The sequence below is a fragment of the Lissotriton vulgaris genome, chromosome 9 (genome assembly GCF_964263255.1).
Source record: "Lissotriton vulgaris chromosome 9, aLisVul1.2, whole genome shotgun sequence".
Lineage (NCBI taxonomy): Eukaryota > Metazoa > Chordata > Amphibia > Caudata > Salamandridae > Lissotriton > Lissotriton vulgaris.
The window spans coordinates 856,141,491-856,168,771 of NC_141697.1; the positions used below are offsets into that span (position 1 = coordinate 856,141,491).

Sequence of the window (27,281 nt, forward strand, 5' to 3'; positions counted from 1 at the left end):
ATAGTCTCGTGAATACACGAGTCCCTCGGCTTTGGGGCCTGCAGGTACCAAATCAAAGCGATCCCGAAGGATACCCAAGCAAAACTAAGGACTGGGAGACGCTCCACTCATACTTAACTGAAATGTCGATGGTGTCACCAGAAGACCCGTCTATTGTCTCGCTCTACAAATCATCTAATGGCTCCAAGACAGGGCGACAGTCAGGGCAGCAGTCCTTCGTAGCCGTCAGAAAGCGGGGAACCTCACAGCAAAGACTTTCGGACCACGACGACATACAGGGGTTGATGAAGTGGCAGGCCTTCCTCCAGAATTTCCACACGAAGCTCCTCAGGATCTTCAGGCTTGGACCGGTACTGCTGAAGTCGCCCCACGTTGGGCGCCAACTGAAGAACTGGATTTTAAAACCCTGCGGCGCCAGGGATAACGCCCGATGTCTTCGAGTTCCCCTGCCTCGGCAAACAGAGACACGGGACATTTCTTGATGACGTCAAAGACCAAATTTATTGGCTGCAACCAGGAACACAGGTCTATGAAGCACAACACGGGTGGTTCGCTATATACTGCACAAATTCATGGAGCGGAGCATCGTTTTTTATGCCAAAAATCACATTCCTGGCTAGCATCAATTACATACAAACTGACAAATGGAAACATGACATTTCAAACATATCGCATGACGACAATCCCACTTTCCGTTGTCCAGCCCACCAGAGATGACCAAGCAAATTCCAATATTCCTGTTTGATCAGGCCGGACAAACCCATCATAAAGACCTCAACCCAAATCAGTAATTAAGCCATAAAGGAAGGAACAGAAGCAGATGAGAAGCAAGATAGAAGGGTGTGTGCATGTACCATAAACTCAGCAATGTCCTGCTCTTTGATCTTTATCTGACCAGCTGCTTAACAAGGAACTGGCTCAACGAGGTCAGCCTCGGGCAAGGGAGTCAGTTCGGCCAGGTCACACAAAAGTCAGCTAAGATGTACGTTTCCCAAAGACTCGTTCGGACATAGTCAACGGCCTATGTGAGGGCAACCACACAAAATGGCTGCCGCACAAAAAATGGAACCCGAGGGTTCAAACGAAATCCCTGAATACGTAGTATTCTCATTGATCGGTTATGACGAAAACACTCGTACACACCGCACTCGTGATTTGCGGTCCGCTGATACTAAAATCGTCTATATCCGACGACCTTCATTGAACGGGTTCGGAATCACAGAACCACAGACCCTTGGTACCGCAGTATCACAGAACCACAGATCTTGAAATGGGCTACCTTTTTCCCTATCAGTGACCTGCACTTTACGTGTGATAGTACCAGTGCAGGTTTTCTGTCTACAGTTATCACCTAAACCCTCTGTAAGGGACTTCGAGATTAATGCCAAGTCTAACTCAATTTATCTAATCTCAAAACCAGGGTACCAATGGACTCTTTGACTAAGATAGTTAACTCGGTAAGCATATTTGTTATCATGGGCACATTAATAAAATTTTGACCTTTACTTGTATTTTTGGTTTTTTTATTGGAGCAAGATGCGCGCTCTTTAGCTTTGTTAGCAACAGGGGAATCCTTACCCAAATTTAACCCAGGTTTAGTGTTTCCGGTGACTGATGTAGGCGAGATCTCATGTATCAGTGGAGGTAATTGATTAGGAGTCTCTTTTATCTTAGAGTTGCATGGTCGTTTTGGAGGGGGTAATATGGCCCAGTCAGGGTCGATTAAAGAAGTTTTGTCGCTCCCAAATTGGACACAACCATTAGAACCATTTGAAAGACCCAGGCTTATTACTTGAGATACTATCCCCCCATCGTACTGGTCACGAGTGGGTGTCCTAGCATTCCTAATACTAGTCAGGGTTTGCAACTCTTTACTTAAGGCCTCCTCAACGTTGAAGATTTGTTTCTCTAGAACACCCACTGCCCCCTTCAAATATTTCATTAAAGATGTGCTAGGATCAGGAACCTTTTTTGATTTTTGACCTGGGACAGAGGTATGAAGTTTTCTTTTCCCCATATTGGTTTCCACAGTTAATCCCCTCACTCTGTTTTTAAACAACTGTTAGTGCAAACGTTTCCTAAACAAAGCGCTTCTTATGTTAGATTAAAGCCGCTAAACAACCTTATAAATCGATAGACTACTCTAGCCCAACACTTCAGAGCATGCTAGACATAAACAGTATGGTACTTAACAGTCCCAGTATAAACCCTGCTATAAGTAGGAGAAGATAACAATTGCAACACTAATCAAATCCAAAGTCTCATTAATTACCATGAATGTACATGATAAGATGTCCTGCTGAAAAACTAAGAGTCACTACCCAGCCCAGCCTCCTCCGGGTGATGACGGGCAAGGACGGGCCCGCCCTTGGCCCGGGCTTCGCTGGGTTGAGCCTGTACGCGTCCTGCACTGCAGGAGCCCCCAGAGAGATGTATGGGCCGGGGCTGGGTGGCGCTGCTCCTCACGCGAGACCATCAATCAATCAATCAAGCATTTGTATAGCGCACTACTCACCCGGAGGGTCTCAAGGCGCTGGCCTCTAGGAGATGTAGTTTCCTGGCAGTCCGCGGTCCGCGCTCAGGAATGGAAAAGGTGCTGGCGGTGGCGCGATATTCCCTGCGATATCCCCTGCGCAGGCCTCGAGTGATGTGGCAATAGGCAGCAGCAAAACAGCAATCCTGGAAGGTAATGGTGCCCCCCGCCGCGGGATCTCCAGAGAGATTTATGGACCGGGTCTGGGTGGCACTGCTCCTCACGTGAGACCGCACTGCCCTCTGGGAGATGTAGTTTCCAGGCAGTCCGGGGTGCGCACTGGGGACCGGAAAAGGTGCTGGCGGTGGCGCAATATCCCCTGTGATATCCCCTGCTCAGGCCTTGAGTGATGTGGCAATAGGCAGCAGCAAAACAGCAATCCTGGAAGGTAATGGTGTCCTCCGCAGTCAATACTACTAATAAAATACCATGTATGCCATCCGGCTACACCAAGTCCTGTCCTCGCGGTGTTGGGGGTTATTTTACGAGGGAGGTACTGACAAGGGTGTGAATTCAGGTGTGCACTGAGATTACCCAACCTTTTGTGAGAATTTGAGAAATCTGAGCTGCCATCTTAAGCATGGTCCCTATTTAAATCATGCCCATGTTACAGAACATGCTTTGCCTCAAGATCTTCGACAGAGCAGGTGATATGTGTGCTCCACTTTTAGTTCAGAGGAAAAATTGACTGAGAGATCCTTTCAACATTTCCGGCTCTCTTCTCCCAGCACCTCCACAGCTAAGAGTCATCGCAACCTCCAGAAAGAGAAGTCCGGCTTAGGTGTTGTTGCCAAGTGCACAGCTGGCCACGTTCCACCCTCAGTGGAATGTAATCTATGATCAACATTTTACTGCGATACAGATATCCAGATATCCCAGGTAGAAGCGATGTTGAGAACAGCAAAATCTGGTTCTCCCCTTGATGTTATGCCAGCGCATGTGTTTGCCTTACTTGCCCCTCTCCTGGCTCCCACTACCTGTGACATCCTTAACACTTCTTTGAGTGAGGGGGTACTCCCACTTAAATGGAAGGCTGCTCACATGCTACCTGTTAGGAAAATAGCCCAGATACCCGCTGAGGTTCTTGCTAACAATAGCCCTATTTCGCTCTTGCCGCTTATGAGCAAAATGAAGGAAGGGTACTTCAACGCCCAGCTGATGGGTTACCTTGAATATAGAGGAATCCTTGGCCCCTCCCGGTCTGGATTCAGACCCCACCACTCTACAGAAACCACTATCATTGGTGTCACAGATTATATTAGAATGGCTCTGGGTAACAACAAGGCAGTGCTGCTGGTGTTATTGGATCTGATAGCAGCTTTTGATACTGTCTCTCACCAGAAACTGATTCATCAATTGCGAGAATCGGGTCTGCAGGGACAGGCACTTAAGTGGCTTGCTAGTGATCCAGCGGGGCAGAAGAAATTCTGTCTCATATGTATAACTCTACACCACCAAATCTTACCATATTACTAGGCCCATAATTGTCTGAAATACGTTTTGCTGCCCTAACTGAATCACATGACCTATTTAGTTTTACAGCTCAAATAAACATGTAATAGATCATAACATTGGCAATGGATTAACTAATGGTAACTTAAGGAAACAATCAAGACCAGCTTGTCATTTCAAAATCTATTTAATTAACTTTATTTATTGAGCAGAGAGCAAAGAGCATTTAATGAATTTTAAATCTTTATTTCTTTATAATTCAGCGGCATCATTTATTAGAAAGGCACATTAGTCTGTCAGTTTAATTCAAATCATGAAGAGAAAAGCTTAAACATTAAAGAAAATCATTCACTAAACCCTATTTTCCTAACTTGCTAAGGAAAACTGTAAGAAAAACACAAGTTATTAAAGCTCTTACGTGAATCAAAAATCTGACAGCATCTCCCGAGCACAGGAACAAGACGAACAGTGCTCTTTCTAAGGGGCAGTTTTTATACCTTTTCCTATCTAAAACTAACTAAAAGAATACAAACATTCACGAATCATGAAATAGGATTGGCCAAAAAGAATCATCCGATGGTGTCATGCGGCTTCACGCATAGGAAAACTACACATCCTCAAAAGCAGAATTGTCCTTTGTTAAGAAGTGTCACAGGCTCCACCATAAAATGCAACATTGAGAAAGGAATGTCCTTAAGTTCATTGCATCCGAGCCTTTCCGCCGCTAAACATCCTGATGTGGCCTTGTCCTTCAAATGCTCGACACAGCTCCGCTTTACAGGCAACTCTCAAAGAATTCATCGAAAAGAATAATTCCAAACACTGCTGTGCGAGGCCCAACTTTTAGAGGCAACTTCGGACATCCATTTTAGAAATAGGCCACAGGCCTTTTAGCATAGGTCTAGTATGCAAAGAAACACAAAACAATAATTAATTCAGGAAATTATAATTATTCTGTTACACACCCCCTTTACTAATGTTAACCCATTAGTCTATGTTACCTAGCTTTTGCATACAAAAGAACATAACACAGTCACACAAAAAGACACGACAAAAACAAAAGCACATTTAAAGAAAGCACATGCGATTTGAAACAGCCGCAATTAGTGTTCAACTAAACAAAAGACAAGGTAAATATATTACTTAAAACGACACAACAGACATGACAAGAGCACATATAGTTAAACCCAATGTTGATGTCAGTGCACATTATTCAAGGTTGATTAAAAAACAAAAACATGCAACACTCATTAATGTATTAAAGATTATGGAAGCTTTATTTCTGAAATAATTTCAGAAACCCGCATCATCAACTCCCTCCTCTGGTGATTTTTAAGTCACCAAACAAATCCAAAAATGTATACTAAATTTTAATTTTAGTAATGTCATATAATGATCTCTCTCCGAATTAGTAAATTAAACTCCTGTTTCATGAGTCTGCCTCCTTGAACTCTCAATCTCTGCTCTGTGAAACTCATCCATTTCTATCTCCTTCTCCTGAGCCTTTCTGAGTTTGTAAATATGTTTTTTCTCCCTCTGATGCTTCTTTCTCTTGTGAATCATGCAACTGATTTTTAACAAAAGTGTCACTATAACAATGATTATTACAGGATAAAGCACTTTGCCAATGATTGAACTGCCAATGTCAGCAAACCATTCCTTGATTGACCCAAACCTTTTAGCCAGACGTTCTGAAAAATTGTCACTTTCCATAGGTTCTATTTCCGAATGAAATTCAGTGATATTCTTTATCAGTAATTCTATGTTCTGACTTTTATCTGGGATATATGTGCAGCAGTGCTGAACATGCAAAATCCCACAGACTCCTCCCTATTTTGCTAGAAGAATGTCTAAAGCAAGCCTGTTTTGCATAACCATGCTTCCGGTAGCAACAAGCTCAGTACTAACCATCTGGAAACCACTTGCTGTGTCAGTGGACAGCCTATCAACAATTGTGGAAACCTTTCTGATCTTGATTGCATTCAGGGTAATACCTACCATTGGAATTATTGCACCAAAAATATCTCCCATAATTTCTGAAAAGCTTTTTCTTTTGTATCTATTCAGGAGTTTGCCAATTTCAAATGAACCTTCTCCATTTCTGTCAATATGGAAAATTTTAGGAAAAACTAGACCAAGGTAACATGTGCCATGCCAATGGTCCGCGAGACTAAAGTATGCCTTGTTCCCACAAACAAAATAGATTCCTGGGAAAATTGGGTCTTTTCCACCTTTAAATCCCCAACCCCTTACAATCCGGTATGTGTCCTCACACTGGCTTGCTCCAACAAAATAATTATCATAAAGCTTGTTATCTCTTCTAATGCAGAATTTTCCACTAACTGGATCATCAATGTGAATAGCAGCAAACCTATTTTCGCCATTAAGCTTCTCATCCTCAAGCTGCCAAAACTTAGATTTAGTTTGTTTCAGCATCTCATTTCTTTTGTAAATCGCCCTTCTTTCCTCAACTAAATTGAGAATAGATCTTTCCTCATCTCTCATTTTGCAGGTTAAATTATTTTTGTAAGCATACTCATAAGTGAGTTCATTAGTCACCAGGAAAAATTCCCTCATCTGCTTGGCAGGCCTAACTTTGTTAAGACTATGTACAATTTTCAGGTTGGCAAATATCTCATCGTAATCTGAATAATAGTATTCCAGACAACCTGTTTAATAGAACAAGCTTGACATAACACTACATGTTATCCCATAAGTAAGGGGGAGCATATTATACTTGACCCCCTCAGAAACTGATGTAGGAAGCTCAACACACACATAACAGGCTTTAACATCCATGACTCCAACATACTCCGATAAGAGTCTTGAAAACGAATTAGTAGAAAAATCTCCAACAGATCTGTCCTGATGGATCTCTGGTTTGTGCTCAATAATCCTGTTAGTTTTGCCTGCAACATCATGAACAGCTTGTTTAGATTCAGCTTTACTTGTCATATTCACCTTGTAATCCTCCTTGTTAATGCCAAGAGGGAAAATGACTGCTAAGACTAACCAAACCAGAATGATTAAAACCACACAAATGGAAGACATTTTGCAACATCTTCTAATAATAGCACACCTTGAATTATTAGAATTAGGCATTCTCTCTTTTTTTTTTAGAACTTTTAGAACTTAAATAAAACAAAAACTAACTAGTATTTAATCAAAATAATACCCTCCTCTATTATTTTTTTTTTTTTTTTTAGTAACGTTCTAACAGCTTTTCTTCGACCATGCGTCCATAAAAAGTGTTTTCAGCTACCACAATTTCTTCGACCTTATGTCACCTAACACAATTTCTTCAGCCTTGTGCCAAAAATAAAACCTCAATCAAAAGAGAACTTAACTCAATCGTTGTCACTATTTTCTTCCAAATCTTCCTGGCTACTACTGCTAACCTCAACTACTGGTGGAATAATAATGTAGGCCCAATCTGGAGACTTGTACTTTTGATTTGGCTTCAAAGGTCTCTTGCTTTTTCTGGTGATTACTTCAATTTTCTCTTCAGCTTGTTCTTTATTGTCTAAATCACCTTTTTGACTCGATATCTCATTCACTTGATCTTTCGATCTATTTACCAATTTGAATTTCAAGTCTTCCTTTGGCCAGATATCGCCTTTTCTCAAGAGTTTCTTCTTTGGCTCTATTTCATTGTTTTCAGCTTTCCAAGCTCTTTTTCTGAATTTTCTTATTTCAGATTCTTCATCACTTTCATCAGAATCAGTTTCAGAGATTTCGATACTGTATCTAGGAACTTCTTTACTCGGCAGCTTCACTCTGTTAGGAACAACGTCTCTGTAGCTGGTACTTGGTAATTCGTCCTCTTCTTCTGGAATTACTTCTAGCTTCCCAGTTCCAGACTTTCCGTTCCTGCTTTCAGAGTTTCCAATCTGCTTTTCAATACTTTCCCGATCTTGAATCTCTTCTGACACAACTTCTTCTTCAGTTCTTTTTTCAAGAACATCTTCATCGTTTTCTGATTCATCAACAACAACTTCTAGATCTTTTCTTTGAGATTTTTGATCTGCTTTTGAATTTTCCAGATGTCGACTTCTTTGTCGATCTTCAGAATCTGGACCTTCACGTTCTTCTTCTGAATCTGAATCAGCTGTAGTGTTGTCTATATCTTCATCAGGGTTATCAGGTGCTGGGACACGAATAGTATGACTTGCATGCACCCACCTCTTCAGGCCTCTATACTTCACAGCATTCATTGTCACTAATATCCCCTGTCTTGCTTTCTGCCACCTGAGTACTAAACAGTTCCTCCACCGATGAACTTTTGTTCTTACCCAGTCTCCTGGTAAAAGATCATGAGCTTGCTCCTTTTCTTTTGAAATCACATCTGTTCCCACCTGATGTAACACAGAGGTTACTACGTCAGAAAGCTGTTTACAATAGTCTAAAATTGCACTATCATTTATTGCCAACAACTTTCCAACCGGAACAAAAGCTTGTCTCATTACTCTACCCATAAGAATATCATGGGGGCTAAGACCTGTTCTTCTATCTGGTGTGCTTCTCAAAGACATCAAAACAAGTGGAAGTGCATCAGTCCATTTTATTCCTGTAGCTAGACACATTTTTGAAATCCTGTTTTTGATTGTACCATTGATCTGTTCAACCACCCCTGATGCTTCTGGCCTGTAAGCACAGTGTAGCTTTTGCTTAATGCCAAAGGCTTTTCAAATTAATTCAATTAATCTGTTTTCAAAATGTGTGCCACGATCACTTTCAATGGTTACTGGAAATCCGTACCTCGGTATGATTTCCCTTAAAAGCAATTTTGGCACAGTAATTGAATCATTGTGACGTGTTGGGAACGCTTCTACCCATCTTGAAAAGAAACAGACAATAACCAACACATATCTCAATCTGTTATGTGGTGGCATGTCAATGAAATCCATTTGCAATCTGGTAAAAGGACCACCCTCCCGTCCTATGGTTCCCATGCTTACAACTGTTTTTCTGTTCAGATTGATTTGCTGACAGATCAAACAATGCTGGCAAAGTGACTCTGCAATAACCCTAAATTTTGGATTATACCAAGTCTCCCTAAACTGTCTGATCATTGTGTTTCTTCCTAAGTGACCTGGTCCATGGTACATCCTTGCCATGTCAGAAATCATGCAATTGGGCATAACAGGTCTGTCATCTTTGTAAACCCAAATTCCATCTTCCTCCTGCTGTCTGCAACCTTCTTTGAGCCATGTGTTTTTCTCCTCATCATCTGCCTCATCTTGTAATTCTTTCACTCCCTGCCATGTTTCTACCACAGATATTAGCATGAGAGAGTTCATTATATGGTCATTATCTCTTTCCCGATTCAGTGAAAGATTATTCTTTGCACAGTAACGTGCAGTTTCATCCGCAAAAGCATTTCCTTTAGTTATGTAATCCTGTCCTTTTTTGTGTGCTCCACATTTAACTACAGCTATTTGTTCTGGTAATTGGATGCCACCAATTAGCCTTTTGATCAATTTTGCATTCCTGATTGGAGTTCCAGCAGATGTTAAGTAACCTCTCTGTGACCAGAGCTGGCCATAATCATGGGCCACACCGTACCCATACTGACTATCAGTCACTATGGTAACCTTTTTCCCTGCTGCTTTTTCACAGGCACAAATTAAAGCAACTAATTCTGCCACTTGTGCTGAAAAAATTCCTTCAAGAGTTGAACCTTCAATTATTTCGGAAACAGTACAGACTGAGTATGCTGCTCTCAGAATGCCTTCATCTGTTCTTAAACAAGAACCATCAACAAAATAAACAATGTCTGATTCTGGTAATGGCACATCCTTAATGTCTTTTCTTGGTCTTGTACAGTATTCTATAACATCCAAACACTCATGATCAACATCATCAGCATCATTGTTATTTTCAGGAATCACACTATCTGGCAAAAGTGTAGCCGGATTGAGATTGACACATCTTGCAATTGACAAATTATCTGCTCCCAGAATAACGTTTTCATATTTGGTCAACCTGTTACTTGACAGGTGCTGTGTTTTACTTCTGGTAAGAAGTGTTTCAACAGAATGAGGTACATACACTTTTACAGGAAATCCCATTATGATTCCTTCACTTTGCTCAAGACTTACACTCGTTGCCGCCACTGCTTTTAAGCAACCTGGCAATGCTTTTGCAACAGGATCACGGACAGCTGAAAAGTATGCTATAGGTTTTCTCATTTTTCCATGTTTCTGAATGAGAACTGACAATGCACAACCTTCCCTTTCACTGCAGTACAGTTCAAACTCTTTGTCATAATCAGGCACCACACTTAAGATAGGTTTCTAACGTGCAGGCACGGGAAGAACAAACGTGCCATCTCGGTAGCATGCTTTGTTTAAAAAACGTTTTTTGAAAAACAGAATTAAACGTTAGCAATTAAGAATTTAAATATTTCACATAAATCAAAGGTGTGCTTCTGCTATTCACAAACGCATAATCAGGCATTCCCAAATCTGGTGCTTCACAGAGACTTCTCTTTAGTTTTTCAAAAGCCTCCAATTCTGTTTTTGTCAAAACAATCGGATCTTTTATATCTGCCTTTGTCAATCTCCGTAGCGGTTTTGCATTTATTGAAAACCCACAAATCCATTGGCGACAATAACCAACCATTCCTAGAAACATTCTGATCTGTCTTTGTGTTGTCGGAGGTTGTATTGCTCGAATCATTTTAATTCTTTCAATTGTCACTTGTCTGATTCCTTTTGCAATCCTGTGACCAAGGTATTTAACCTCTTGTTTGCAAAACTGTAGTTTTGCAGGTGACACTTTGTGACCCTCATCTGCCAAACGATTCAACAGCGTAATGGTGTCTGTTACACAATTTTCTTTTGTTTTACCTGCAACAAGGAGATCATCTATGTATTGGTCCAACGTCGATTCTCCAGGCAATTTTAAATCTTCAAGGGATCTCTTTAACAACTGATTAAAGATAGATGGACTCTCAGTATACCCTTGAGGGATACGACACCATGCTAATATGCGATCCTGGAACCTGAACGCAAACATTTGCTGGCAGTCTGGATGTAATGGAACCGTAAAGAAGGCATTACACAGGTCAATGACCGTGTACCATTCTGCATCATGTGGAATTTGATATAGAATCACTGCTGGATTTGGTACAACTGGACAGCAAGGAACAACTATCTTATTAACTTTTCTCAGATCCTGAACTATTCTGTACGTTCCATTTGGCTTTTTAATTCCCATAATTGGTGAATTGCATGGGCTGCTTTCAATTTCTCTTAAAACTCCTTGCTTAATGAATTTTTCAATCACAGGAATAACACCCTCAATGGTTTATGGTTTCATTTTGTACTGAGGAATATTTGGAAAATCTACTCCCTGTTTCACAGTGATTTTTACTGGGTCCACATGTTTCATTAAACCCATTTCATCACCAGTTAGATACCTAATTTTCGGATTAACTGTTTCTTTTAGCTCTTCAGGCAAATTGTTTTTTATCAAAAGCAGGGAACATTTTATTTTCTTCGTCAACCATTAACAGTGTTAATTTATATAGACCATCTTCTTCCAAAGTTTGAAGCTCAATACTCTCTGGTGAGTAGTATATTTTGCAATTCATCTTGCATAGCAAATCGCGGCCTAATAGATTAACAGGACTGCTGTTACAGACAATGAATCTGTGCTTGTCTTTGTAATTTCCAATTTCTACATCAACTGGCTTTGTTAAACTTGTTTTAACCTGCTGATTAGCTACACCAACTACCTGGATAGAATCACCCGAGAGAGAAAGGTTTTCAATTTCCACTGATCTAACAGTAGAACGGGTAGCACCAGTGTCCACAAGAAAAGTGATATCTTTATCATTCACCTTACCGTTTACAAATGGACCTGACTGATCTACCTCAAGAGTGGCTCCAAGCACGCACTCTTCCTCCTCTCTCAGGCACCGTCATGAGAAATCTTCTGAGTCGCTACTCTCATTTTCTTTTAGCCAAAATTGTTGAGAAACATTTGACACATTTACTTTTTGTGACCTTTTTACCTGTTCAGTTCCGCAGAAACCCGTCTCTGGACTGAATCTTTGTGTATTCATGCAATTTGGCAAGGGTGGCTGTGGAATTTGGTTCTGCTGGTTCAATTGAATTTGCTGATTCGCTAACTGTCGCTGTAGTTGTTGCTGCTGACTTATTTCATTTAAATGTCGCTGTAGCTGTTGCTGCTGACTTATCTCATTCTTCATCTGTGGATTTAATGATGAATTTTTAAAATGTCTGGGCAGATTTTTACACTCTCGCTTCCAGTGTCTAATTTCGCCGCAATTAAAACAAGGTAGCTTTTGTTTAAGCTCTTCGATATTAATATTAAATTTTGGCTTATTTGTAAAATTCCCTTTGAACTTTCCTGGATTCTGCTGAAAATTTTTATTTTCTAATGTTGCTATCTGTTGTTCAGCTACCTTCACTTGTGCCCACATTGCCTTTTCTTTGAGTTTCTTTTGTTTTGCATCTAACTCATCACTACAGTATTTTGCTTTTCTCAGGATGTCATCAACTGAAAGTGATTGCCAACCGACAATACTGTTTCTGATCATGTCACCAATTTCAGGTCTCAGGCCGTAAACAAATCTGTAAATGAAGTGGCTCATGTCGCTTTCACTTAATTTTTCATAGCCACTATATTGTTTGAAAACCAGGAGTAACCTTTCATAAAAGGAATGAACTGATTCTTTTGGTTCTTGGTTTGTTCTGTCTATTTTAACCCAGTCCACTTCTTTCGGAGGAATCTTATTTTTTAACCAGACAATTACTTTGTCAAAAAATCCATGACAATGTCTGAAGGAGCGCCTGTTACTTTAAGTCGAGGCGGTTCCTCCTTGGGCCAACTAACAGAAATTTTACATTCTGTCCAAAGATCTGACGGGACAACAATGTCAAAGAAACCATCAAGATCAATCCACAGAACCTTTAAAACTTTAATGAATCTGTCAACTTGACGATACCATTCCACTGGCTTTTCTCTCAGCCGTGGGAAATCATTTGTGAATAGAAGAATATCCTGTCTTGTCCATGGAACATGAACATAACCTCCGCCAGCTATTTCCCTCATAGGAAATTCAGCAAAAACTTCTCCTCTTTCTCTTTTTTCTTCTTCTTTTTTCTTTGTCCATTTAACTCTCCATTTACTTAGGTCACCTAATCTTTTTAGAAACACAATCAATTCTTTTATATGAGTTATTCTGCCTGTAGTATTTAGATTTTCTATATCTCTTTCAGAAAAATCTACTCTGTAATGCTTTTGCAATTGTTTCTGGCGAGTCAAGTCTATTTCCAATTCAGCAGCCACCTCTTCAAACTGATCATATTTATTTTTTGTTTTCCACTGAATACTTTTACAAATAAACAACAATTCATCATCCTGATATTGCTTTAAACAGTCAGTTCCAATTGTGCCAATAATTAATTCTTCTAAATCTGCTTTCAATTTTGCAACATCAAGTTGTTTTGACTCAGGAACCTGTTGAGGACTTTGTGTTAAATCAGTTTTATTTATAGAACCAGAATCTGATTCTGCAGCTGATGGTGTGACATTTGGCAAGCTTTGATTTAAAGTTAAATTAGGCATTGTTTTATCTTTATGAATTTCTGTTAACTCAGAATAAAAATTTTCAGCCACCTTTTGAATTTCTACATTTAAAGGATTAGCTATAACAGAATGTCTATTTTCATTTTGGTCAAAAACTGGTACAACAGGACCAAATGTAACCGGAACTGTCACTGCATCCATGCCTTTTGTTAACTGCTGAATTAATTCTCCTTTTACTTTTAAATATTCTGTAATATTTGGTGAATCACCAGGCAATTCTTTCTTTTTATTGTTTCTCGGGAAATTATTTCTCGAATTCGAACTTTCCCTTGGGGTACTTGTCCTGCTTCTTGATCTTGCTTCAGGAAGTCTCAAAAATCTGGGCGAATCATCAACTTCTGTAGGTGCACTTGGAGAAACACCTGAAAAACTGGTTGGGGTAGAATGTGAACAATCTGGCTGATAAGGTGGAGGATTATTTAAAATATCCTCTAAAACTGCATCATCTAATTCTTGATCAAGATTACCTTTTTTCTGAGAATTCTTTTGACCTGCTTTTTCAGCAACCATTTCTAAAACCGGATACAAACCATCATCCATGTCCCTTTTTCTCCAGCGACGTATTTTATCTTGGTGGGTTTCACTATCTATGCCTCTTGGATTTCCCCAATTTTCTTGCTCAAGCTCCTTCATTTCAACTTCCCATTCAACTAAAGCTTCAAATTGAGTGGGTCTGGGTCTCGGTGAAAGATCCATCATTTTTTCTCTTAGATTTCTCAAAACCTTAACATTAAACGATCCATCTTCTGGCCAGGCTAAGACACCATCATTTTTGGTGTATTGCATCCAATTTTCAAACCAGAGGACCGTATGATAACCATATTCTTCTTCCATATATGCTGCGGGTGTCTTGTATTTATGAAGTAATTTTCCATCACGCGCTTCAATTTTCTTGTCAGGATTAAATACATTTTTAATTTTCTGAAACCATGAAGGCTTCTTTTCTATTTTATACCAATAACTCATGTTTTAAAACTGTTTTTATTTAATTCAGAAAAGATCGTAAGTATTTCCTTGTTGTTCCGCTACCTTAGCCAATCCGTGCGCGAAAGTCACCAACAAGCCAAACAGGTTAAGCCACGTCACTACCTTGCTTAACCAATGAAAATCAAGTTTTCGGAAAGGACCAATCAGCAAACAGCTCGTTCTGGTCACATGAACCAATCAGTGCGCTCGCTGTGACGTATGTTAACCAATCACAGCGCGAACCCTGTGACGTATACTGCCGCTGCAGAGAAGCTGCACGCATATCAATGTCACTCCGTAAACTCACCCCTCCTTTACAAAATATTTTCACAGCGCCATTTTAAAACAATCTTTTTCAATGGATTTCAGTTAATTACTACATAAAAACAAACCATTTATCCGTTTCGCTAAACTGAATAATAGCTTTACCAGACATACAAGATTACACTCTCGTGAAATAGACGACGCTATTTTCACAAAACAGTTTTGCGCATTCATACAGAAAACCCTATTCATGTATACATGAAATCTTCAGCAGGACTCTAACCAACCAATAGAAATCCACACTCGCCAGTAAGAATAGAGGACGCTACCTCACTCTTCACACAAGCTCAGAAAAATCCTACTACTCTTTTCGCAACGAGTTTTAAAACAGACTCTCCAGGTCCCTATACTCAAAGCTAGAATTTTATAGGCAAACCTTACTATACATACAACCTGACATACCTAAACCCTAAACTTGTGTTGTACGTCCACAACACTTAGTGATAATTCAGTACCACTAATCTGAAACGGAACAAATGAACTCTGTAACTTCACCTGTCACCCTACTCTGCCGGCACACATAGGATTTTTCTCACTGCTGGAAAAACCTTTCGACAACATTTAACAGTTAAACAAAACTTAACATGTGTTAAACATGCATCCTATGTAATTACCATGTAACATGTCAGTTACCATAGTAACCATCCTCTGCTACCAAAGATTTGATCCAGCGGGGCAGAAGAAATTCTGTCTCATATGTATAACTCTACACCACCAAATCTTACCATATTACTAGGCCCATAATAGTCTGAAATACGTTTGGATGCCCTAACTGAATCACATGACCTATTTAGTTATACAGCTCAAATAAACATTTAATAGATCATAACATTGGCAATAGATTAACTAATGGTAACTTAAGGAAACAATCAAGGCCAGCTTGTCATTTCAAAATCTATTTATTAACTTTATTTATTGAGCAAAGAGCAAAGAGCAAAGAGCATTTAATGAATTTTAAATCTTTATTTCTTTATAATTCAGCGGCATCATTTATTAGAAAGGCACATTAGTCTGTCAGTTTAATTCAAATCAGGAAGAGAAAAGCTTAAACATTAAAGAAAATCATTCACTAAACCCTATTTCCCTAAATTGCTAAGGAAACCTGTAAGAAAAACACAAGTTATTAAAGCTCCTACGTGAATCAAAAATCTGACAGCATCTCCCGAGCACAGGAACAAGACGAACAGTGCTCTTTCTAAGGGGCAGTTTTTATACCTTTTCCTATCTAAAACTAACTAAAAGAATACAAACATTCACGAATCATGAAATATGATTGGCCAAAAAGAATCATCCGATGGTGTCATGCGGCTTCACGCATAGGAAAACTACACATCCTCAAAAGCAGAATTGTCCTTTGTTAAGAAGTGTCACAGGCTCCACCATAAACTGCAACATTGAGAAAGGAATGTCCTTAAGTTCATTGCATCCGAGCCTTTCCGCCGCTAAACATCCTGATGTGGCCTTGTCCTTCAAATGCTCGACACAGCTCTGCTTTACAAGCAACTCTCAAAGAATTCATCGAAAAGAATAATTCCAAACACTGCTGTGCGAGGCCCAACTTTTAGAGACAACTTCAGACATCCATTTTAGAAATAGGCCACAGGCCTTTTAGCATAGGTCTAGTATGCAAAGAAACACAAAACAATAATTAATTCAGGAAATGATAATTATTCTGTTACCCACCCCCTTTACTAATGTTAACCCATTAGTCTATGTTACCTAGCTTTTGCATACAAAAGAACATAACACAGTCACACAAAAAGACACGACAAAAACAAGAGCACATTTAAAGAAAGCACATGCGATTATTTGAAACAGCCGCAATTAGTGTTCAACTAAACAAAAGACAAGGTAAATATATTACTTAAAACGACACAACAGACATGACAAGAGCACATATAGTTAAACCCAATGTTGATGTTGGTGCACATTATTCTAGGTTGATTAAAAAACAAAAACATGCAACACTCATTAATGTATTAAGGATTATGGAAGCTTTATTTCTTAAATAATTTCAGAAACCCGCTTCATCACTAGTTTTCTGGATAAGCGCACTCAGACGAGTAATTTAGGTCCATTTTGTTCCCATACTATGAAGCTAACTAAGGGGGTGCCTCAGGGCTCCTGTTTGAGCCCTACATTGTTTAATGTTTATGTGGCCCCCTTGCCAATTTAATTAGGAAATTTGGCTTCACTCTCTATTCGTATGCTGATGACTCACAACTACTCCTGTCCTTTGACAAGGATACAGAGTTAGTTGATCAATGCTTCACGGAGGGCAGGCTGGCCATATCTGGTTAGATCAGGCAAAATAAGACTGAGATCCTTTTGTTTGGCTCTGTGCAATACATTTGGTCCCGAAATTAGTGGCCCACTGTGTTAGGCCCCGCTCCTACTCCATCTCTGGAAGGAAAAAATTTGGGGGTCTGTTTAGATAACTTTCTGTTGATGAAAGATCAAATCATGGCCACATCAGGGACCTGCTACCACACTCTGAGTCTCTTGCGCAGAGTGTTTCAGTGACTACCCTTATCAGTCCGACAAACCCTGATTGAAGCTTTTGTTATCGGCCTACTTGATTATTGCAATGCTCTTTTATCATCTCCAAACTATTCTCTCTTGAGTAGATTGCAGATAGTTCAGAATGTTGCTGCACATCTGACTCTCAAAATGCTCCCATATACCCCCTCTAGGCCTTTGATGAGACAGCTTCACTGGCTTTCTATTCGCCAGAGAACAGCATTTAAACTCTGATGCCTTGCACATAAATCAATTTATGGCAGGTGGCCCAGCTATTTGGCAGACAAAATTAAATCTTACCATCCAAGCAGGCTTCTCAGATCTGAAGGGAAAGGGCTGCTTTTGGTCCCCCGCTACAGAAAATTACGAGTAGGAAGCAGAACTTTCGCACACCTTGCTGCTAAATATTGGAACACTCTGCCCGAGGACCTGTGCAAATGCCCCAGTCTTCTTCGATTCAGAAAACTCCTGAAGACTGAACTATTCCGGGACTGATTTGTGCCTGACTTCTACTTTGTCTTCTCTGCAGCGCGGAGATACCCCTTCGGGGGTGATTTCGGCGTGGAATAAATTCCCTTACAAATTACAAATTACTGATTGGAGGGATGCATGTATGGCTCCCCACATCTTAGTCATTCTGGCCAATCTACAATTGATTCAACTTAATTATTTAAATATTGCCTACATCAAGCTCCTACAGCTCTGAAAGGCTGTCAAGCAAACTTCACCCAATTGCCTTTGATGCTTTTCATCGTAGGCGATTTCTTTCACATGGTGTTTTCCTGTCTCGTAATAGAGACATATTGGGGCAGCATAGCAACAATAATGATGGAGGTTCTGGGGCAGCCAGTGGGTTTAACCCCAAGGGTGGTAGTGTTGGATATACTGGAGGAGCTGGACCTCCACAACATGAACAAACACTAGTAGGTATCGCCACACACCTGGCCAAAAGGGACATAGCACCTTACTAGACTACTGCAACAGCTCCTTGTGTGGCAAAATGGACTTCTGCCTTGGACTGGTATGCTAAGATTGAAGAATATATATATAAAGCCTGGAAGTCTCTGGAGAAACATGATAATATATGGAGGAAATGGTGGATTTACTTGAGTATAGAAAGCAAGCATTGAAGGGAGCTAGGGGAGGAGGGCTTGTTGTTTTGGGGTGGGCCTGGGGAGAGTGAAAGAAACAAGGGGTATGGTTCCTTGTAAATATATGATGTCATGGTGTATTTCAAACTTAACAAAGTTGGCTATGAAACAAACATGGTGGTAAAGAGTAGATGGAGAGAAGAGGTACTGAAATAAAAGAGAATAGTTAGAAATACTGAGGTGAGGCAGAGAATCAGAGGTGAGCTGAATACACAGGCATGGAGGGTTAGGTAAAGGGAGAGTTGTGTTGTAGGGAGACAACAGATGTCAAGTAGACAGGTGTAAAAATAGAAAGGCATTGAGAGAGAGAAATGTAAACTGAATTATAGAAGGATATGTTGAAAGATGAAAGAGGAAGAGAAAGAGGAGTTAGTGACAGAAATAAATAGGTAGCGATAGAACGACAACTAGCAAGAAAAGGGAACATTGGTGAGAGAGGTGAGTGAGGTAGAAAATGAGAGGGGAGGGGGAGAGATGAGGTGGCAAATAAATGCTGAGGTAAATTGAGAAAATTCGTTTTGGGAGTTAGGGAGAGACAACTATGGTTGCGAGAGATGAAGTTGTTAGATTGCTGCGATAGAGAGGAAGAAATGAGAATGAGGTGAAGGTGAGACTAATGAGGGCGATATAGGATAGTAATAGAGACAAATAGAATTTAAGGGTGTAACAGCCTTTTACAATGCAGCGTTTACCAAGAACTGCCTTTACTAAGCATCCTGTATCATGCAGTTCCTTTACCATGCATTGCCTTTACCACGCAGATGTTTACCATGCATATACCTTTACCTTGCATGCCTATACAACAAAAAGGTACATAAGTATTAGGCAAGTGGTGGTAGTAGCATACACCTCTTTAAACCACATAAATGTGATTCTGGCCAAATAAATGGAGGATATGGGTTTGTAGGGTAAATTAACAGGAACCTTGTTTTCAATGTATTGAGGAACAGCTTTATGTAGGTCATATATATTGAGGCACATCTTTGTATAGTTTATGTATACACCTATCAGTGAACAAAACCCTTTTCATTGACCCCCACCTTTTGTGTAGTTTTAGATGAAGCTATGTGCTATCAATATTAACAATGTTGCTGCTGCGAGATAGAATAAATAAAGGAAAGGGGTCACATCTACAATGTATAGGTTCTAGGGTAAGGTTGATTTTTGTGGTACTCCCTAAGTAATGCTGAATGTTTTAGTAAGATATATATAAAGCTTGACCTCTTCTCCCAGAATATTCTGAACCACTTTGAAAGTGGAAATATGGGCATTAGTAGTAAATGAGGGTAATTGCTCTAACTATATTAGACAATAGACCTAGAATTCATCTCTGTGTGAGAGACATTTGTGTATAGTCAGGTTAGGAGTTTACTAAAGGCTCTGTGGGATTACCAGAGTTACAAATGTTGCCTGGTGATGGCTATCTTAAGGATGTTTTCCACGCAGGTAAGGTTGTGCGGCTGTACATTTGACATTTTTTCCCAAAACTTAAATGGTTGACTATGCACTTTGAATGGTTGTTCATACATATTACTTTTCTCTCTCTGTAGGGAAACGCATATGTCTTGGAGAGGGACTTGCTCGTATGGAACTATTTCTGTTCCTCACCACTATCCTACAGCAATTCAATATTTCGTCTCCTATTGATATGGAAAATTTTGATATCACACCACGAACAACTGGATTTGTGAATGAACCGCCGTTTTACCACCTCTACCTCACAGATCGCTAAGAAAATTTGCCAAGACATATTAGAATGTTATTTGCAACTTTAACATCCAGAACATGGCTCCTTTTTTTTTTTTTTTTTTTTTTTTTTTTTTTGCAGTTTCTTTTTTTTTTTAAACCTTTTTATTGAAAATAATTTTTCCCTCTTTTTTACCCCTGATACAAGGCATGTACTTTAGTTACAGTTTTTACATTCAATCATAATGCAAAAGAATGAAGAAAAACGCAAGCATAGAAAGGAAAACATAAGTTGTTATATAGCAGTTCTACTATAATTTCACTTATCCAAGAGTCAGTTATATAATGAAGGTAAAACCACATAATAGCACAAATAAAGCAAAATACATTAACAAGCTGAGCAGGAAAAAAAAACACAATAAAACATCAAACAGTACCAAAATTACATATAGGGACATCTAGCTCACCATCTCATTATACGGGGTAAACTCAGCTTCTTGATCCCTCCACTTCATCACCGGACCCCAAATTTTTAATCCTAACTTTTTCCCTCTTCTCCCTTTCCTGGCATATATTGCCTTTTTAGACTGTAGGCTGACAAGAGTCTGCCTAGCCATTCCTGATAAGTTGGAGGTATTTTATCCAGCCAGGCCGTTGCAATTGCTAACCGTAATATCGCCATAGCGACAAACAAAAAGTAACTATAATCTAGTTGCACTTCTGCATCTATTACCCCAAAGATAATAATTTGGGGTGTCAGTTTCAGTACTATTCCTAAGGATTTTTTTAAAAACATCTCAATTTCTTCTCGGAGCAATTGTAAATGGGCGCAAGACGCAAACATATGCACAATTTCAGCTTGGTCTGAGCCACATCTAGGACAAGTAAGTTCCGTGCTTCCCCCCCCACTGTGCTATCCTTGCCGGGGTGTAGTATAGTGAGTAAATGGTTTTAAAATGTTGCGCCTGAAGTGGGGCTGAACAAAGGATGTCCTGCCCCCAATTTAGGGATAGTTGGAATGTTTCTTTAGCTATACCCAACTTATGTGCCCATTTTTGTTCTTGTTTCTCCAGATCATCTACTTTGTTTTTAGTCAGTTTAGCATATAGATTTTTAATTGTACCCCCTACTCCTCCCTGTATAAGGTCCAATATTGGATTTGTGTTAAATCCGTTCGGGCCTCCTTTCTTTGCCGCCATAAAACTCCTAACTTGCAGGAATTTAAAAAAAATTCTCTGATCCAGATCATATTTTACTCGTATTTCAGAAAATTGCAACATTCCCTGATTCCCGATTATATCTCCCAGTTTACTTATCCCCGCCTACCCCAATCAACAAGCACCGTGTCTGAAAAAATTTCACGTGGAAGTGTCTCATTGTCTGTCACCCTAGTATACCTATTATACTTCCCTAATCCAAATTTTTTTGTAAAAGCCTTCCAGATGTTGTAGGCTGTCAATACAGTCTTAAATTTTGTTCTTTTATAATAGGAGGAGTCAGTTTGTTTCAGTAATACGCTCTCTGCTTCTGAGTTCAAGACCAGTGCGTAGATGGCAACCGTTCCCATTGGGTCCTGTCCTTCAGCTTCTGCCCCTCCCAATAGCCCAGCCATATATTGCAATGCGGCCGCCTAGTAATATAATTTAAGATCCGGCACAGCCCATCCACCTCTCTCCCTAGGTAACTCCATATATCTCAGTGCCCTTCTTGTCTTCCCTTGTGCCCATATGAACCTATTTATCATGTGCTCCCAGATCTTAAACCATTTTGCCTCGAATAACAGTGGAATCGCCCTAAATATATACAAGAATTTCAGCAAAAATACCATTTTAATATTATTTACCCGCCCCACTATTGACAAATGTAATTTATTCAATCTATCTAGTTCTCGTTTAGTTTTACCAAATATCGGTGCTATATTCAATTCCACTAGCTTGTCTAGTTTTTTTTTTTTTTTTAAATAATTTTTATTTTTCCTTTTTCTTAATATGCACATTGTATTTTACATCATACATTTGTATCTTTTATACATCAAAAATTTCCAATTTCGCTGGTTTGAAGTTTAACATGATATAAACAATATAAGCAATATATATTTATCTTACCATATAAATTACAGTACAAAAGTTCATATTCTATTTCAGTATCTTATATTGCCATCCTTTCTTTCCATTTGATAATTGGTTCCCAGATTTTGAGCCCAAGTCTCCTACCCCTTTTCCCCTTGCGTGCATAAATAGCTTTCTCAAGATTATAACTAGCTAGTAAATTTGCCAGCCATACATGCATTCCTGGGGGTACCTTGTCTAGCCAAGCTCTTGCTATTGTTAATCTCATAACTGCGGTGGCTATAAACATGAATTCCTTCTGATCAATGCCATCTTGATTATCTCTCCCGAACAGTATCATCTTGGGTGTCATTTTGGTTCGTATGTCAAGAGTTTTACTCAGAAAATCTTCCATATTTTTGATCAGTGAATAAAGCTGAGGGCAGGTGGCAAACATATGGACAATGTCTGCATCCCCTGCATTACAGCGTGGACAGGTGGTACCAGTGGTGCCTCCCCATTTAGCTATCCTGGCGGGAGTATGGTACAACGAGAATAAAGTCTTATAATGTTGCGATTGCATGGGACCTGAGCACAGAACATTACATCCCATGTCCAGAGATTCTTGAAAATTTCCAGTCTCCCCACCCAATTTTTCGATCCATTTGTTGCCAACTTTCTCTAAGTCATCCATTTTACTTTTTGCTAGACACGCATAAAAAGATCTAATTGTACAGTCCCTCCCCATTTTTATTTTCTCCAATATTTCATTAGTACTAAAACCCGCACTGCCACCTTGCTTGCGACAGAGGAAGCTCCTTACCTGCAAGTATTTGAAAAAATCTTTCCTCTCAATCCCATACTTAAGGCTAAGATCTGTGAATTGAACTAACTCCTCCCCATCCATTAAGTCCCCAATCTGCCCTATTCCTTTTTGATACCAACTCAACATTATCGAGTCTGCAAATACTTCCGCCGGGAAAGATCTATTCTTATAGAGCCTGGTGTACCTGTTATATCTTCCCATCCTCATTTTTTTTAGGAATGCTATCCATACCCTACCTGCTGCCACTACTGTCTTAAACCTAGTCCGTTTGTGGTAACCAAACTCAATTCTATTTAAAAAATTGTTTTCTGCCTCTGCCCCTAATACTATAGAATAAACTTCTGTTGACATAGTCGTAACCCTGCTATCACTTCCTCCCCCCCCAATTAACCCCTGCATATACTGAAGTGCTGCCGCCATTTGATATAACCTAAAGTCAGGTACCCCCCACCCACCTCTTTCTCTTGGGAGGGTCATATATCTATAGGCCCGTCTAGTTTTCCCGTGTGCCCAAATAAATCTATTAAGTACTTTCTCTAACAAATTAAACCATCTAGCCTCAAATACTAAAGGAATAGAACGGAAGAAATATAAGAATTTAGGTAAAATTAACATTTTAATTACATTTGTGCAGCCCATAAGGGAAAGGTGCAAATTATTCATCCTTTCTAAATCTTTTTTGACTTTATCAATTAGAGGTGCCAAATTCTTCTCTACTATGATATCCAAACTTGCCGTTAAGAGCACCCCTAAGTACACTGCTGAGTTGACCACCCTATCATCAGTACATACAGTATATCTGTTTTTGATTATCTGCGTTTTTAATCTATTTAGGCTGTATCCTGAGATCTTCCCAAACCTCTGAGCCTCTAGCTCCACCTCCTTTATAGCTATGGTCGGATTAGGCGTTAAAATTGCAACATCGTCTGCGTAGGCTAAGGTCTTCACCACACAATTATCAATCCTCATTGGTTGTATCATTTGATTAGCTTCAAGCCTACGCAATAATGGTTCCAAATATAGCGCAAACAACAGGGGAGAGGAGGGACATCCCTGCCTAGTCCCCCTAGCTATTTTTACTTTATCAGAGAGCCCCCCATTCACTCTTATACTTGCTGTTGGAGCATCATACAATACCCGTATGGCTTTTATAAAAGGTTCCCCCAGACCACACCACCTCATAACCTGCCACAGGTAATCCCATGAGACCCTGTCGAATGCCTTCTCGGCGTCCAGAAATAATGCTGCGACAGGGTCTCCTAGAACATCCGCAGAGTCCAACATCGTGATCACCGTCCTTACATGTTGCGTGGTCCCTTTCCCAGGGATGAATCCATGCTGGCTAGGGGTTACCAGCTGCTCAATTATCCCAGCCAGCCTTTTTGCTAATATTTTAGAGTAGATTTTAACATCCGAGTTCATTAATGTGATTGGCCTATATGACCCTGGTGTTTCTGGTGGCTTCCCCTTTTTCAAAATAACTATTATGTTAGCCCCACCCCAAGTCTCCGGACTAGATTCCCCTGCCTGTGCTTGCTGCATTATATTAAACATGTCTGCCAAAAGCTCATTTTGGAATATTTGATAAAATTCGAGCGGGATCTGATCCGGTCCTGCTGCTTTCCCTGCCGGTAGGCTTCCAAGAGCTTCCGCTAACTCCGCAGGCTGCAAAGGTCTGTCTAGTATCTCCCTGTCTTCTGCTGATATTGTTGGTGGCGGGATATTCCTCAAATATTTATCAATCTCTTCTAGATTCGTTGGATCTTCTGGAGTATATAAATCCCCATAGAATTTCCTGAAGACTTCTCTTACTAGGTTAGTCTCCATGACCATGTTCCCCTGTACGTCTCTTACTTCCTTTACCCCTTCTTCAGCTGCTCTCTGCCTAGTCCTGATTGCCAGCACCCGCCCCACCTTTTCACTAAGTTCGTATGTTTTTTCCTTTTTTGTTAAGAAGTTCTCTGCCGCCTGCCTTGCAAAGCCTTCCACTGCCTTCCACTGCCTCAGCTTTTAACGCTGTGATCTTAAGCAGACAATCCTCTAGGGGTAGGTTGTGTCTTATAGCCCTGCCTAAGTTCCCTTCCTCTCTTAACAACCTCTGTCCTATCTCTTCTCGCCTTTCTCTTTCTCTTTTTTGTCTCCCCATTGCGAAACTAATTGTTTCTCCCCTTACTCCTGCCTTGAATGTATCCCAGACCACCCCTGGGGCTGCTGTCCCCCTATTTATATCCCAAAACCATTTGATCCAAACAACCATGTGCTCCCTATATGCAGGATCCTTTAAGAGGCCTCTCTCAAAAGTCCATTGTGCAGGAATTCTTGGTATTTGGCTGGTTTTAATAGTAAGGATCACCGGACTATGGTCTGAGATTACCCTGGGTAACTTCTCCACCTGTGACTCAACTAGTAAACAATTCGTTATCAAAAAATAATCAAGCCTAACCATTACTTTATGAGGGGCAGAAAAGAAAGTACAACCATCAAGGTGAGGATGCAATTTTACCCAAGGATCTACCAAAGCATTATGTGTGACCATGTCTGCCAGAGCCCTAAATACTTTCCTTTTCCTACCTCTATAGATCGCATTTTCTTGTGTAAACGAGCTCACTAGATCATGTATATTAAAATCTCCACAACATACTATGGGTTCATTCCACTGGGCTAACTCCGCATCCAGAAACTGAAATACGTCAGGGTCATCTTCTGTTGATCCATAGATAGTAACTAGCGTTAGTTTCTGTCCTTTGAAACAGATTTCTAGGATAGCCCATCTGCCCCATTTGTCTTCCTTCTTCTTCCCTACCACGACATCCCTTTGTCTACCCAGGATTGCTACTCCTCTGGTCCTAGTCTCTTGTCTAGATCTTGCCAACAAGTCAAATCCTAATTGCTCTAAGAGGTATGCCCTACTTGTCTCTATATGGGTTTCTTGCAGACATATCAAATCTAATCGCAAAGATTTCAAGTACGCTGCAACTCTCATTCTCTTATTAGGCTCATTTAAACCACATACATTCAGTGATACTATCCTACATGCCATTGTGCTAACTTTAACAGGTACATACCAAGATAAACATTATTTAACATCATCAAACCAGACTGCATATTTTCATAAGTCCTTAAATACATAACAATGTGCCGTACCTTAGAGAAGAACATGGCTCCTGACAAAAATGATTTAATACATAATCCATCTTTCTTTATAACGGTTAGGATGTAAATAGAAGACACTCAAGGTCATAATAGAAGAATTCAAATTGAAGACCTAATTTAGAAAGAGTTTTCAGTGGGTAGGTGTGGCGTACTCCTGTAGTATTCCTGAATTAATCCTGAGTCCAGTAACATGCCAAGAGTATTTACTACTGGTTTAATCCTGGAATTCAGTAGTGAGTCAGAATAGTCACATCATACATAATTAGGTGAATCAGACCTTCAGGTTGCAAAAATGTCTCTCAAACAAACACATCATTGTGATCAGCAAATGTAACTTGTCAGAAGAGTGTAACTAACACCTCTCAAAATATTTTGTTTCCAATCATGCCTGTTCTATATTAGTGTTGCCATCTTTAGTTTTGAATTGACATTTAATGGGAACCATGTTTTTCAATTGTGCATAATGATCTTATTAATGTACTCATTCTGTACAACTTAGGGTGTTCAAAAGAAATACAACTTGGATATGTTGCAAATGTTGTTACAGTCCTGCTATACTATTCCTGCTGTAGGTTATAATAAAAATGGAAACGGTTCAACCATAGCATCGAGTCAAATGAGGGGTTCTTCCCTTTCTGCTGAACTCATCAACCCCATGTTGTAAATTGACTGAAGGTGGTAAATATTGACTTGCAATATAATAAACAGTTCATTGATAATTTCAATTGAGTTTGGTGGTAATTTAAAGCAGTAGAAATTATGAGCAAAAGAAGAAATTTGTCAAGGGAGAAATTAGATGAATTGGGGCAATGACTCTATGGGTCTGCTAAATTGTGCAGTTTGTCAACTTGACGGCACACTCACTAAGGGCCTCATTTATAGCATTTTGGTGTAGGCCAGCACAGTAAGGCACCTTGCTGCACTGCCCTACGCCAAAGTGAAAGGGCAGGGATTCACCCTACTTAATTAATACAGGCAATTCCTGTCCTTTCTTCCTGCTC

At 39.8% G+C, this 27,281-nt stretch overlaps 1 protein-coding gene across 2 annotated transcripts in view; it reads left to right on the forward strand.

The window, feature by feature from the left end:
• The window catches only part of LOC147692364 (cytochrome P450 2G1-like), a 905,835-nt gene extending 878,830 nt beyond the window's left edge, over positions 1-27,005 (forward strand). Inside the window, exons 7-8 of one of the 2 annotated variants that reach the window (XM_086938587.1) lie at positions 20,118-20,347; positions 26,280-27,005. In XM_086938587.1, coding sequence (XP_086794713.1) covers positions 20,118-20,299 — 182 coding nt within the window. In that variant the 3' untranslated portion in view covers positions 20,300-20,347; positions 26,280-27,005. Of the gene's footprint in view, positions 1-20,117; positions 20,356-26,279 lie in introns of those variants that run through there. The other variant, XM_086938588.1, reaches the window with a different exon arrangement.
• The last annotated feature ends 276 nt before the right edge of the window (positions 27,006-27,281 follow it).